The 15,922-nt window shown below is 43.2% G+C and overlaps 1 protein-coding gene across 1 annotated transcript; it reads right to left on the reverse strand.

Moving 5' to 3' along the window:
* Positions 1-7,380: 7,380 nt before the first annotated feature.
* Positions 7,381-8,074, reverse strand: LOC311578364 (phosphoglycerate mutase 1-like; the record flags this gene model as incomplete). Its single annotated transcript, XM_084748202.1, has 2 exons — positions 7,381-7,717; positions 7,914-8,074. 2 exons carry the CDS (start codon positions 8,072-8,074, stop codon positions 7,381-7,383), a joined length of 498 nt encoding a protein of 165 aa, XP_084604328.1.
* Between the last annotated feature and the right edge of the window lie 7,848 nt (positions 8,075-15,922).

Genomic DNA, 15,922 nt, shown 5'->3' on the forward strand with positions numbered 1-15,922 from the left:
AATGAGTCATTGGTCTGGCTTGAGGTCTCTGGCTTCTGTGACACCATCAATATTGGATCCTCGCTGGGCATCCTCCAGGTTATCCCGTTTTCACCCTGTGTCATGGAAATCCTGCAGCTCTGGATTAGCAGGACTGGCCCTGTCACATGTCTCAACCACTTACAGATGATATAGCTTTTGGGATGGGCCAACTCAGGGCCCTGGATTCGGGCCTGGGTGGTAGCTGAACTGGCCAGTATGCCAGCTTTCCCTTATGTGCACTATCCAGGCAAGTTTTCCAGTACTGCTTGGGCTAGGCCACCCAGTGCCACCATCAGCAGGAAGCAGAGTCAACTCTCCTGCTCCCAGGTCCTTGGGACTGGCTCACCCACTCTCTTGTCTCTAGCTAGAGTCAGCTCCACTGTGCTGCCCAGTCAAGGCATGGAGCCCACTCTCTCAGGTGCTGCAGCCAGATCTCCCATGGTTATGCTCTTGGGGCTGGCTCACCCATGCCTTTGCCATCAGGGCCAGCTCCACTGTGTTGCCCAGGTGGAGTGCAGAACCTGCTTTCCTGAGTACTGCAGCCAGCGAGGGACAAGCCCAGCTCACTGGCTCTCATAAACCCAGGGTCAGGTCTCAGAACTGCCACAGGTGGTGAGGGGAATGGGACAGGGAAGGGCATCACTCTGCACTCTTGCCATCTCACAGCAGTCAAGTGGCAATGCCAGCTGTCCAGGGCTCTCAGTCTCAGGACTAGCTCACCTGGGTCCCCTCCACCAGGGTCAGCACAGCTGTGTTGTCCAGGTGAGATGCAGAACAGCCAGTGAGGGCAGGGCCAGTTCTGCCCAGTCCCTGGACATCTGTGTGTTTCCTGGCAGGTTTCCAGACCAGGGAAGTCCCTGACTTCTGCTGATGTGCAGTCACAGATCCAGAAATGGCCCTCAGTGGCAGCCTAGGCTGTGACCTCACCATGGTCCCAGATGGCAGGGCTGGGCACTCACAATAGGCTACTCCTCTCCACTTTCAACTCTCCAGTTCCATCTCTCTTCATAACGCGCAAGCCGATCCAGGTCTCTTTCTCTCCCATCCGACCACCACATACTTGCACACTGTGGTGGCTCCTGCTGCAGGCTGGCCACATGGCTGGTGGGCCTCTGGGTAACAGCCTTCAGCGAGCTGGTGACTACAGCCTGCCTGTGCCATGGGAGGGCGAGTCTGTGGGTGGCATGGTCATCTACAGGTCTCTGTCCATCTTCCTCCTCCTGTGCTGCATGACCTGGATTTGACTTGATTTGATTTTTATGCGTCCTAGGCATAAAACAGCTTTGGCCACCAAGCCAGGCATCAAACTAGGATGAACAAAGAACTGCCATCTGCTTTGCCCCTGACTTACATAAGAACAACACTACCAACAAGTTGTTGCTTTGCCCATCGCCAGCAGACTTTTTTTTTTATTGTGATAAAGTATACATAGCATACGTTTTTATCCTCTCGGCCATTTATAAAGGTAACCATACATGCATGATATTGTTGCACTAAAGCCACCCTCATCCATTTCCAGAAATTTCCTCATTTTTTTTCCAGGCTGAAAATTTCTTCCTTTTCTACAGTTACTCCCGTCTCTTCTCATTCCAGCCCCAGGCAGAAGCCTATACTTTCTGTCTTTATTAATTTGGCTGTCTTGTGTATCTTATGGAAGAAGACTCATGTGGTATTTGCCTTTTTGTTGCTGGCTTATTTCACTTAGCTCATTGCTTCCAAGGCTCGAGCCCTGCACATTGCGATGTATGCCAGAACTTCTCTTTAAGGCTGGAGAATATTGTAGACATCTTTAATCTTCCACAGCTATTCAATTTCAAAGCCCCGTTGGCCTGTAAACAGTGGGAGGCAAAAAAATCTACTTTATCTTAGAATTCTGTCTTGGAAATGTTTTTCTAGGCTTGAAGTGTGGACTTGAGCTGAATCAGTCATGGCAATATGGCTCTGGCAGACGTAATAAAATAGGACTTGGGACTGTGGTTTACTCCTATTTGGTGATGTAAATGTTACCTATAATTAGGTGGATCTAGACCAGAATTCTTTTACTGTTTGTAGGGAAGTGTGTGCATGTGACAAATTATCATTGCCGTGTTTACTTTCAGTTGCAAGTTGGAGGGCTATTACGGACTCAGTGTTTGTATTTTTACCAAATTCACATTTTAGAACTTAACTGTCTGGGTCACGATTGTGGGGCTTTGTTGGAGAGTGGAAGTCTGTGTTTCCGGATATCCTCTGAGCTCTGTATGCAGCAACAACACTCTCTTTCTCAGCGGGGTCTTCTCTCTGAACCCAATAAACTCTAAAGAGTGTCACACAACCAGCAGGGAAGATTGCAGGCCTGACTCTTTCCTGATAGAACCTGTTCAGCAAGCACCTGAGGATTCCTGGAAATACCTCATCCCATGCTAAGGACAACCTAGCTTTCAGCAAATGACCTTTAATGGTACCTGGAAGTTCTTCCTCCACTCATAGGATAATCAAGTACTGTGTTCTTCTTGTGAGAGGACCCATGCTACTGCATGTAAATGAGGTACAGTAGTACCACTTCATGTAAATCATGTATCCTGGCATCTCTTGCCCCAGCGAATCAGACACATTCACCCTCAAATCTCTCCCCACCGCCCAAGGTTTATAAATCCCTGGTTCACAAATAAAGGCTGGCTGGCTTTCTCACTCCATGCCCCGGCCATGACTATCTGAGCCTCATCATTTATTTTGGAGAAGAAAAGCAGCTGGATGTCTGGGGCTTGACTGTTGGTCAGACAGCAATGGGGGAGCTGCCTTGGCAGCCACTGAAGCTTGCTTGCTCCATTGCTTGCCTTCTGCTTCCACCTGCTTTCTCTGCTGTGCTTAGCATGACAACTTGACAAAGGGCTATAACCCTTTTGGTGTCATCACAGGCTTGTGGAGATCCCGAGTCTCCACTGCTGCTTGATACTGCCAATCTCATCCTAAAAGAGCTAATTGTAACACTTGGTGGAAAACTCAATTCTACGTCCATTGGAGAGACCAGGAACCTCACCTAGCACACTGGGTTCACCCTGAGCGAACCTCTCCTAGCACACGGGATTCGCCCTGCGCACTCTAAGCAGCCCCTGAGCAAGAAATGGGACCACTGACCTTGAGGTCCATCTGTTCTCATCCGGAAGCAAGCAGCACCTGGACCAGCCAGCCAGACATGGAACCCAAGCCACCCACCAAATGGTGAACTACAATGCTATTAAGAAGCTGGGGCCTTTGGGAACTGATGAGATCTTTGGGGTGGGGCTTTCATGGAGCGGATTAGCACCCTAATGAAAGAGACCCAAAGAAGCTTATTTACCTTAGTCCTTTCACTACGTGAAGGCAGTATCTATGAGGAAAAGGTCTCATTTGAATGCCTGGCCTTGGAAAGCCATTTTAACAAATTGTTATGGCTATAAATTACTCAGCCCAAGATTCCTTTTTTTTTTTTTTTTTAGTTCAATATGATTAAGACCAAGATAGGGGCACAGGTGGGAAAGGACAAAGTGAGTACATTATGATCTTAGAATGAACTACAGACTCTGAACCACAAGATGGCAGAACTTGAAGTAAGCTTGAGGATCAGCTGTTTTTGTTTGTTTGTTTGTTTGTTTGTTTGAGGCAGGATTTCTCTGTATAACCTGGACTTTCTTTGTAGACTAGGATGGCCTGGAACTCATGGAGATTTTCCTGCCTCTGCCTCCCCCCCAAGTGCTAGGGTTACAGATGTGCACCACTGTGCCCAGTAGATCACCTGTTCTTAATGATTCATTTTACTGACAATGAATGACAAAGAACAGTTAATTTACATTTAATAACCTCTCAGGCTTGTGTTCATGTGGTTCAATGGAGTACTACATACTTCATTATTTTATTTTTTAAAATTTTATTTATTTATTTTTTATGTGTACAAATGCCTTGCTTGTGCATATGTAAGTGCGCAACATGTCTGTCTCCAGAGATTAGAAGAGGGTGCTGCCTTCTCTGGAACTAGGGTCAAGAATTATTGTAAGCAGTCACAGTCATAAGGCAAGGAAGTAAGGGGAAAATGGGAGGGAGGGAGGAACAGGAAGATACAAGGGATGGGAATAACAATTCAGATATAATATGAATAAATTAATAAAATATATTTAAAAAAGAATTATTGTAAGCTTAGCATCATATAGATGCTAAGGAACTGAACCCAGGTTCTCTGGAAGAGCAGCAAGTGCTCTGAACTGCTGAGCCACTACTCCAGCCTCTTCATTATTTATGTTAGGATTCTATGTTTTAAGGAAAAAAGGTCACATGCAATTTCAAGGAAATCTCAAGGCCAAAAAAAAAAAAAAAAAAAAAAAAAAAATCCACAAAACCCAAAAAGCAAAGAGCAAAACTCTACTGCTTTTCTAGGTGAGAAGTGGAGGCCAAATCTCATACCTTCACTACTTGTAGTCAGTAAGCTACATGTGTACTTTAAAAAAAAAAAGATTTATTTATTATTATGTATACAGTATTCTGCCTGCATGTACACCTGCAGGCCAGAAGAGGGCATCAGATCACATTATAGATGGTTGTGAGCCACCATGTGGTTGCTGGGAATTGAACTTAGGACCTTTGGAAGAGCAGGCGGCACTCTTAACCACTGAGCCATCTCTCCAGCCCATGTGTATTTTATTTACTTATTTCTGTGTGTATGTGTGTGATAATGCTCATGTGTGAGTGCCATGGCAAGAGTGTGGGGGTCAGAGGATAGCTCTCAGGAGCTGGTTCTCTCTTGCCACCCTGCGGGATCAAACTCAGGTTGGCAGCCATATACACAAGTACTTTTGCCAGCCCAGCCAACTCTCTGGCCTTACACTTGGATTTAATGGCTTGTGGTTGTGGAAATTCTGAGTCAGATCCCATAAGACCCTTGGTCCTGACCTCTCTATATTTCCCCATTACTGCAGGCTTATAATAGTTGACAAAGCTATAATAGGGAGTATAAAACATTACTAATTTACATGATTCTATGTATAACTCTCTACCACATGCACTTTGAATGTATAAAATCTTTTAGTGTCATCAGGGAAGAAAGCTCAGCAGGTAAAGGTGCTTGCTGCCTCATGATGCCCTAAGACCTGTTAATCCCTGTGTGTTTACCCATGGAAGGAGAACACCAATTCTGTGAACTTGTTCTCTGACCTCCACACACACGGGCACGTATACTCACATGCACAAATAGACACCATTATAATAAAATGAAAACCCTTTAAAAGTTCTTCAAAAAGTACTCCAGTGGTAAACATATCCTCGTTTTATCGTTAGGGACACCAAGATCTGTAAGTCAAGTGCCATGACCACCTTGGCCAGAGTAGCAAGAGAATGTTGGGATTACTAAACATGCCACCATGATATGAAATGTCAATGTGAAAACAAGGACTCACAGTACAACTGCTCTGCCTTATTTCCCGTATGCCATGGTTTCTATTGTATTCAGCCTCTTTGGACATCAGATCTTTCTGTGATCTTGGCTTCTCTCTCCACACTGCTTCATAGCATTCAGGAGCCCGGGAAAAGCTTTCTATAATACTTGTCACATCATCAGAGGTGGTAGGCAATCAGAGGTCTCTTTGTAGAGGGCAAACCAGGTTGAGCATTTGGGGAAGAATGATGTGCTATGCTTAGGGTCGCTGTCTCTATGATAATCTCTTTCTCCATGTTCATTTTCGTAGGTTGAAAATGAACATAGGTTATGAGTCTGGATGTCATGGACAAGCAGAACCTCAGACACTTAGTGATGTGGTGACAATTATTTCTGGGCATCTGAAGAGACAGTGTCAACATCATGATACACTTTCCCTGCAAGGGTGCTTTTGTAAGGCAAAGTGAAAGGGTCCCTCAGATAAAACTGAGCCAGAAAAATGAAATTTTTTCTATCTTGCCATTTTAACTACTTCATAGCAGGCTTTCTATAGATCGCCAACATCTGGGTCTCTTTATTTGAAGATACAATGCCAATTTAGTATTTCAGAACTCTGAACTCTGGGTGCTTCATGAGACTGTCAGAGGGTTCTTGTACCTCTGCCTACAGGGACTGTGACCTGATGGTTTACCCATACTTGGTAGGCATTCAAAAATGCTCGGTAGGAGATGGACAAATTGGGACTTGCTCTAGATTAGGTGTTACAGGTGTCAACAGTGGAGCTTTCAGACTGTTCTTGCTTACAACCTTCATTCTTCCAGGGACTCACAGAGTTGGTGGTAAGGAGAGAGAATGGTCAATGCAAAAAATTGTCTTTGGCTGTCAAGAGAGGAGAGGGCTAGAAATCATTCCTTGTTATTACTATTTGTCTCCATCAAATCAGTATTGTGTCTTGTTCTACTGGAACTATTGGCATGCCCTGCCTCTCTCATTTCTTTATTATTATTATTATTATTATTATTATTATTATTGTTGTTGTTACTACTACTACTACTACTACTACTACTACTACTACTACTACTACTACTACTACTACTACTACTACTACTACATATCAGTCCTTTATTATACTGATCTGGAAAGAGATTTAGTACTTATGCCACAAATGAGTTCTGAACCCACATGGTAGGGTCAAGTAGCTGGAACATGATTTAGACTGAGAGACAATGAACTTGGACATGATCAAAGGGCACGTCACATCTACAAAAACAAGTCAGAAGGTTCCAGGAAGACACTCCTGCCCCTTGAGGACAAGGAGTTTTCCCCATTTGATATAAGGAGGGACTTCTTTCCTGGTGACCCTATGGGACTATTTCAACTACCACTAGAAACACAGAGAGGCTTTTGTGTGCTGATATGTGTCTTATTTTATTTTATTCTTTGTAAAAGTAAATGTAACACATAGAGTTGACAGGATGGATCTCAACCTTCTGGGGACAGCAGGTTCCTTTAGGGTCACAGAGGAAGTAGTATCTTTTAAATCACCATGCAAGTTACTTTTTGGAATGACTACAGCCCCTGATCCCCCAAATGTGGAAGAGTGTAGGACAGGATCCAGGGACAACACTGGGCCACAGCTTCTCCTCGTTGGTCATACCACAGCATAGTTCCTCCCTGATTGATTTCTAAGCAGACCCTTAGCAAACAAAGGACTAAGAAAAACTATAATTACTGCTTCTCAGCTCTCCTGGAAACTGCACCCCCAGACATGATATTCTGACTAGATTCTATGAAGGGAGTGGATGCCGGGGATCAAGCACTGAAATGAAAATGTGAGCTCAAGGTCATTATCTGAAGCTACAACTCAAGCTCAAGAGTTCTAAAGATGTCAGTGTGACAGGCGTTTGGAAAGGGTGCAAGAGGCAAGACAGGCAACAGAGAGGGTGTTCTTGGGGTAGGAGTCTGCTTGCTCGCCTTCATTTCTTCACCTTATCCCCAGCAGCCACAACTTCCACGGCTTTATACACAGTCTCATCATTTCCCAGGAACTCCATGAGCTCGATGAGTTCCAAGAGTCTCAAGCTCTTGCTCAATTCAGCTCCATGATGACCTCTTCTGAGAGAGCCTCTACATGTTTGCTGATGTCTCATGTCGCCATGGGCCACAATCAGGACCCTTTTCTCCTCCTTGAGCAGCAGCACAACTCCTTTATTCCAAAAGGCCAGTACTCTGGCAACAGTGTCCTTCAGGCAGTCACAGGAAGTGGGCTGGTCCTCAGTAAGGTCTACGTATCTGTGGTCCTTACTGATGCTGCTGTGGAAAGGATAATCAGGTTCTACTGGAGGCGGTGGGACATCATAAGATCACCTCCAGATCTTTACCGGCTCTTTACCATGCATTGCAGCAGTTTGTGCTTTACTGAGCTCAGTCAGACCCTATAGCATTACTCACTGGGGTGCCAGGTTCTGACTACTGGCAGCCACATCTAGTCAGTGACACCAGAGCTGACCAGATGGTCCAGATTGCTCTCTTTTGCATGGGAGTGGAACAGATGTCAAATCCATAGCCAGCATCTCGCAATGCCTGCCGTCTGCACTTAGCCTCCAAACTGTACCCAAGGTTCCAGGCATGCTCACTGTGCTGGATCAGTGCCAACTTGTAGGAGGCCATGGCAACAGGCAGGGGATGAGGCAGTCACTCTCATCCTTTTTATTATTACTATTATACACACTGTTATCTGTGGTTCGAGGGATGGAATCCAAGGCCTCATGTACGTTATGTAATCATTCTGTCACTGGTCTACACCCCAGATCCATTTATTACATAATAAAATGTTTATAGTTAATATCTCGAGTTGAACTGAGGATCCGCATCTTGTGAAGGTCAAGATCCCACTAAAGAGTGATTAAGTGAACGAGTAAATTAATGAAATGAGTTTCTATGGCCAGATTATTCAGCATCACTGAAGAAAGAGTGAAGAGGAAATAGCTTGACTTCCTTCCTCATGCATTTCTTATACTGTGACTGATGGCCCACTTTTAGTTTTTTTCTGACATGAAGAAAGTTCATGTCAAAAAGTACAGTCTGGGAGAGAAAATAGTTTTGCTGAGATTTTGTGATGTTTCATTTCACAGACCAACTTACCCGGACAATAGGTGCCCAGAAATCTGCTTATGCATTCTTTTGTGAGGGCATTACTGAATGTGATCAGAACACGGGTCAGTCAATAGGGCAAAGAAGATCATCCCCCACCCGCAACTCCAACAGGTAGACCTCCTCCATGGCGATGGAGCTCTGACTAGAATATAAGGCAGAGGAAGGGGAAGCCACCCTACCTGCCTCAGTATTTTTGACATAAGTTCTCTATATAAGAAACATCTGTATAAGAAACAGCACCTGGGGCTGGAGAAATGGCTCAGAGGTTAAGAACACAGGCTGTTCTTCCAAAGGTCCTGAGTTCAATTTCCAGGAACCACATGGTGGCTCACAACCACTATAAGATCTAGTGCCCTCTTCTGGCCTGTATATATAATAAATAGGTAAATCTTAAAAAAGAAAAAAAAAAAATAAACAGTACCCAAGCTATTGGCTCTTCTCTGAGGTCTCCTGGCTTTAACTGGAATTGTACCCCTAAGTGGGTCTTCAGCATATAGACAGCAGATCATGGGACTGACCTCTCACGTTCCTCATGATGAGCAACTATTCTTTAGGAAGGATTTGATGTCTCTGGGTAATCTTGGCTCACGTAGACCCTTACTTGTATGTGATGGGTAATGTTGATGGTCAATGTGACAGGACCTAGAGTCACCCAGAAGACAGCTCTTTGAGGATGTCTGTGAGAGATTTTGTCAGTTGGGTTAACTGAGGTAGGAAGACATGCCCTAACTGTGACAGGCAGCACTGTAGCAAAGGCTGATGTCCCAGACTGAATAAAAAAAGGCAAGCTTACTACCAGCATTCATTGGTCTGTGCATCTTGACTGCAGAGACAATGAGACCAGTCACCCAACCCCCATTACTGCAACCCACATTTGTTTCTAGAATTGCTTCTTGTCAGGCATCAGGTCGCAGCAACATGGAAATGAACTAAATGCAGTGAACCGGAACCATTGTGAGTGGGCTCTTGTTAGTGCCATAACTGGCTTCTAATTCTAACCTTTCTAATTACTAGACGGGTGGTTCAAGCAAGGTACTCAACTCTCCTGAGTATCCTAGTTGCATCTGCTAAACAGATAAAACAAGCATTGACCATAGCTGAGGTTTTAATTTGCCACCTGTCTTACTTAGGGTTTTATTGCTGTAAAGAGATGCCATGGGCCATAGCAACTCTTATAAAGGAAAATAATTCATTGGGGCTGGCTTAGAGTCCAGAGGTTTAGTCTATTATTGTCATGGTGGGAAGCATGGCGGCACACAGGCAGCAGGGAGAGAATTGACTTGAGCTCCTGGGACCTCAGAGCCATCCCCTACAGTGATATATTTCCTTCAGCATGACCACACCTATTCCAACAAGGACATACCCTCTAATAGTGCCACTCCCTCTGGGCCAAGCATTCAAATGCATGAATCTATCTGGGCCATACCACCCATCATCCAAATGATGTTTTATGATTTCTAATCAGTCGCGTGCAAGCTCCTAAGCCAACCACAGTAATAGTTTAGACATAGTTATGGGGTGCATTCCTGGCCAAGAAGACGGGGACACAGTTTTGCTTGCCAGTGCATCTGGATATGAGGTGTTGAGCTATTGTGACCATGTGGCGGCCACAAAGGGTCAGAGTGCCTGAGCACAGTAGAGAAATGAGGAAGCATTTGGGACCTCTCTTCATGGCACCAGTCACAGAGTCACCTTTGGACTTCTAGTGCTATTAGAACTTTCTTCATGGGTTAAACTCCATGGGCTGGCTTTTCTGCTTCCTAAAGTTGCAAGATCCTTAAGCGATGTACTCAGTGTTGTTTGAGTTCAGTGGGTAGTAAATAAATTAGCCTATATGAAAGTCTTCACACACGGCTTGGCATTCAGTAAAGAACCGATTAATATTAGCTTTAATACAAATATGACAAAATCCATTATGGCTGTCACTGGGGATAGTTTAAAGTATAATTGTTTTCCAGAGGATTTTTACAAGTCAGAAAAGTAAAAGAGGTAAGGTCAGTTGTGGACAGAAAAGTTGACATTCCCCTCCCTGTACTCATGGCTAGAGTCTCAGAAATGCTACAAAAGAGCTCCATCATTTCACATTCTCTTCATAATTATTACTAAATTGTAGTTCCAGAAGGTTGTATCATTTTCATTGTGACGAACAAACGTGGGGCAGTGCTTCTTCTACTTCATGCTAGCTGCTGTGATAGTTAATTTTTGATCATCAACTTTGATTGGCTTAGGAAGTCCTCAGGGCACTAGGGAGGCACATCTTTGGGTGTGTCCATGCAGATGTTTCCAGAGAAGATTGACTGAGGAGCGGATCCACATCTCATTGGATGACATCATAGGCTGAGGAAAAAGGCTAAAAGAGAAAAGTGACTGGATGCTCCTGTTGTTCTTCTTTTGCCTCTATAGTGAGGCTTTCTTAGACCGGCCAGTGACATAAGTAATGTCACAGAGACTTATTAATATTTTAAAGATTAGGCCTTTTGCAGTCTCCCATCTTTGAACCACTGTAACCTGACTAATCTTGGTACTACATTCTGCCCCAAGGTCAGGTCTTCCTCTCTGCTCCACTCTGGTGCCCTCTGTTCACCTGTGTTCACTGGCTGAATCTCTCATCTCTCAGTTTTCTAAGAGTCCCACTCTCAGCCCAAATGTCCACCATCCACTTTCTGCTCTTTATTACACTTTCTGCACTTTATTACAGCCAATTATTTACAATTCTATATTGCCTTAGGCAGGTAAGGAACAATGAATATTTACAAAATAGAAAGCTAGGTAATGGCACATAGAAATGACAATACAAGAATCCTGCCAGCATTTAGCTCTCTGATGGTACAGAGTAAAAAATTGAATATATGGAGACACACCCAACATGCCTCCAGATCCACGGGGCTGTGAGCAATCAGCCTTTCTGCTTGCCGCAGCAGTTGGCCTGACTTTCATGGCTCTACTGTGATGGACTGAATCTCTTGAACTGTGAGTTAAAACACTTCCATTCTCATAGTTGCTTCCTGTAGTGAATTTGGTCACAACATCAAGCAAAGAAATAACTCACCAGTATGTGGAATTACTATTTAAAACAATGTTTTTCTTGTAAGCAAATTAGGGAATCATTTTAGTTTTGTTTTTGTGACTAGTAGGCCTTAAAAATAGTATCTTAGAGTCAAAATATTTTGATGTTGTCTGAAGTTCCGAAGTGCTTTCTAAAATGGGCTACAGGCATCTGGGAGGGTACTTCCCCAATTCCTAGGTAATATATAGTAGTTTCCTAATCTGAAACAATTAAAAGGTTTGAATAATATATCTTTGTGTTATCCTGGGTCATCCAGAATTTCTTGGATGTGTTTTATCTGAACCTCTTGAGTGACTGTTCAGGTAGCAAATTGTCTCAGTCATTTTTTTTTTTTTCTATTTTGGAAGCTGCTAACCTGCACTTCCCGGTTCACTCAGGTAATTTAAGTTTTATTCCTTCTCAAGTCTTTGATGGTGTTGAAGAGCAGATAGTTTAGTCTTACAATTAACCTTAGTAGGTTAGGGGTTAAGATGTTTTTAGGTCTAGATAGATGTTTTAAGTTGTTAGAGATAAGATATGATAGACATTGATTTTCATTCAGAATTTTAGACTCAGCAAGATAGGAAAGATGTTTACTTCAAGTTTGCCAAATACAAATAGCCAATTCACTATGAATATAGCATTTATATAATTCCTAATTGTTTTGTGGTTCTTCCTGTTGTATGTAGTTTATTTTATTTTTGTGTAATAATAGAGATGTATATGTAAAAAGAAATATAATAAAAAAGAATAAATGACAAAAAATAAAAAAATATGGAAAAAGTTTAAAAAAATGGTAGCTAACACCATGGATAGAGTTGCCTTACCAGTGCTCTCCCTAATATATATGGGAGCCCCAAGACACTGCTTTACAGGGCCTCTGTCTACATGAAGAATCTGAACTGATCCCCATCTTCTTGCTTCCTCCTCCAAATCCATGGTTGTTTTTGCAATACAATACCCTGGCTGGAATCGCTGGCCCCAGTCTTTTGCCTTGGACTAATACTTCCTTCCTCTGAGTCTATATACTAAGATGCTTCTCAGCTTGTAGAGACCAAGTCTCATTGGGGTCAAGCATCCCAAGACTGTTTATACCTTGGGCCCAGACTAAGGCAAGACTACATTCTCTTCACACTTGACTGTCCATACAATGTTACTTGTAGTATGTTTTCAGGAATAGCTGTTTGACACTGACCAATTGATGTGCTGTTCCCTGGAAGTACACCCATCCTACTCCCAGCTTTCCTCAGTTGTTTATAGATCTTTGTGTAGGGTTGAGGCCTCATAAGCTTTTCCTTGTTCACTCACATTTGGGCAGTCATGATGGCAAGACTTTTTGTTCGTAGCTTCTGATATTACTAGTAGACACAGGATCATATAAAACTCCCCGATCCTCTGGCTCTTACGGTCCATCCATCTGTCTCCCATATGTTCTCTGAGCCTTCTGTATGGGGTGTTTTTGTAGATATATTCACTGGTACTGGGCTTCACAGCTCTGCATATTGCTTGGTTAGGGTTCTCTGTAGTGGTCTTTGTTGCAAAGAGTTTCCTTGATGAGAGATGAAGACTACACTTATCTGTGGGTATAAGGAAAAGTGTTTATAGATTGTTGTTAGGGATTGTATGATTTTTTTCAAAAGAAATATCATATTGGCCTGTAGGAACAATTTTCATGCCAAGCTCATCTCTTAATTTGGGGACTATCTACAAGGTTCCCTGACAATCCAAAAGACACTTATTCTAGAACTCTGTGGCACATCTGGCCAATCACATAATAAAGACTGGAAGTAAAGGACTCAGAGCCTGAAGAGAGAAACATAATCCAAAAGTTCTATTATGGTCAAGGCTAGGTGTACCTTGAGCAATAGTGTTGGTTGCAGAATTGCCTCCAATAAATTAGAAGGATGGTGTCCTAAGGCATGTGATTCCCTTTGTCTGAGCCTAAAGACACTAACTGCTATCACAGGACACTCAGTTATTTACACTTGTGACCTTCTCATGTTCCAGGTCCGGTGGTGGATGCTTCACAGAGATTTGAGTATTCAACATTTTGTTTTGCAAAGGTAGTGCTTGGATGCTGTCCTAGTTCTACTGCTGTTATGAAACACCACAACCAAGGGAACTTAAAAAAGAAAGCATTTAATTGGGAACTTGCTTACAGCTTCAGAGGGTTAGTCTATACCCATTATGGCAGGGAACATGGCAGCAGGTGGATAGGCAGGTTTGGTGCTGAAGTAGTAACTGAGAGCTTACATCTGATTTGCAAGTTGCAAGGAGAGAGAGAGAGAGAGAGAGAGAGAGAGAGAGAGAGAGAGAGAGAGAGAGAGAGAGAGAGAGATATTAGGTCTGACCTGGGGTTTTGAGACCTCCTCAGTGACCCACCTCCTCCAACAAGGCCACACCTCCTCCAACAAGGCCACACTTCCTCCAACAAGGCCACACCTCCTCCAACAAGGCCACACTTCCTCCAACAAGGCCACACCTCCTCCAACAAGGCCACACCTCCTAATCCTTCCCAAACAGCTCCACTAACTGAGGACCAAGCATTCAAACTGTGGGTCTACCTATGGGGGCCATTCTCATTAAACAATCACAGATGCTGATGGACCGGCCTACTCAGGCAGCCTGAAGCAAAGCCCAGATGATATGTAGCTCTGTTGTACATCTGAGCTTCCTAGTTTTTTCCAGCTCTTTGTGTACATCTAAGCCTTCTACTTGCTCCTTCCCTAAACACCTTTTACTTTCAGAGCTTCCCTTGTCTTCTCTTTACCATTAGATGTCTGACTCATATCAACATTTTACACTTAATTTCCAGTCGCCACCAGGCAAGCTCATCTTTCTGACAGTGATGCATATTCATGCATTTAAGAAGACCTTTTCAAACACTTAATTATGGCTGAACAATGTTTCATTTTAGGGGATGACTCTGAAAATGGGACAATAGCAGTGTCACACTCAGCCACAAAGGGCCACAGTCCCTGCGTAGAGGCCTGCATAACACAACACTTTAGTTTTTAAAAAGCTTCCCCATGGACTCACCCCAAAAAGTGCTTTCTTTTATCATTTCTCTAGAAAGATGTCAGATGAACATATCATTTCTGAAAAAGGGTCTCTACATTAAAATATAACAATTGTCAATTATGTCTTGTCCATGACTCTTGATCTTGTCCATTTACTCCTTTTCCTGTTGGAATATGCAACAGTGACAGATGAATGGCAAAATGAAAAAATTCTTATGGCTGTGGCCATTTTCAAATTGTGACATTTATTTTTAAAATTTAAAAATAGTGTTGAGGTGGGCTAACCAATTCTTTTGATATCTCTGAAAAACACAAGTGGGAATGCAGCCAGAAAATTTTACTTGAATACACACACACACACACACACACACACACACACAGAGAGAGAGAGAGAGAGAGAGAGAGAGAGAGAGAGAGAGAGAGAGAGAGAGAGAGAGAGAGAGAGAGAGGGAGGGAGAGAGAGAGTCATAATTAGGGTTTCTAAGGCTGTGATGAAACACCATGACCAAAAAGTAAACTGGGGAGGAAAGAGTGTATTTGGCTTGTACTATCACAGCACTGTTCATCATTAAATGAAGTCAGGACAGGAACTTAAACAGGGCAGGAACCTGGAGGCAGGAGCTGCTGCTTACTTGCTTCCTTCTCCTGGCATGCTCAGTCTGCTTTCTTATAGAGCCCAGGACCACCAGCCCAGGGATGGCACCACCCACAATAGACTGGGCCCTCCCCCAAGGATTACTAATTAAGAAAATGCCTTATAGCTCAATCTTATGAGGGCATTTTCTCAACTAAGGTTCTCTCCTTTCATAGAACTGTAGTTTATCTATCAAGTTGACATAAGCCTAGCAAACACTCTTCCATACCACTCTCAGCACTCTGCTCAGAGTCTGGATGCCGGTCCCAGAATCTGTTCCAATCCCTAGCTCGGTGGAGTCTCTCAGAGGACATCTCTGTTGGGCTAATATCCACTTATAAGTGAGTATATACCATGCATATATTTCTGGGTCTGAGTTACCTCACTCAGGATGATCTTTTCTAGTTCCATCCATTTGCCTGCAACAATCGGGATGTATATGAATAAATTATAATAAATAAACAAACAAACAAATAAATGACTACCCAACACATGCACACACATGTATAAGCACAGTTTTGGTGTGTAATTGTGCTGTCAGTCTTCCACTGGTCAAATGAGTTTGCATTGTAGAAGGATCAGTAAGAAATTTGTCATTTTCTTATGAAAGAAACCTCATTTTATTTCCTTTTTTTCCTTTTTTCTTTTTTTGCTAAAGATGG

The sequence above is a fragment of the Acomys minous genome, assembly GCF_964271855.1.
Source record: "Acomys minous genome assembly, chromosome: 12".
Lineage (NCBI taxonomy): Eukaryota > Metazoa > Chordata > Mammalia > Rodentia > Muridae > Acomys > Acomys minous.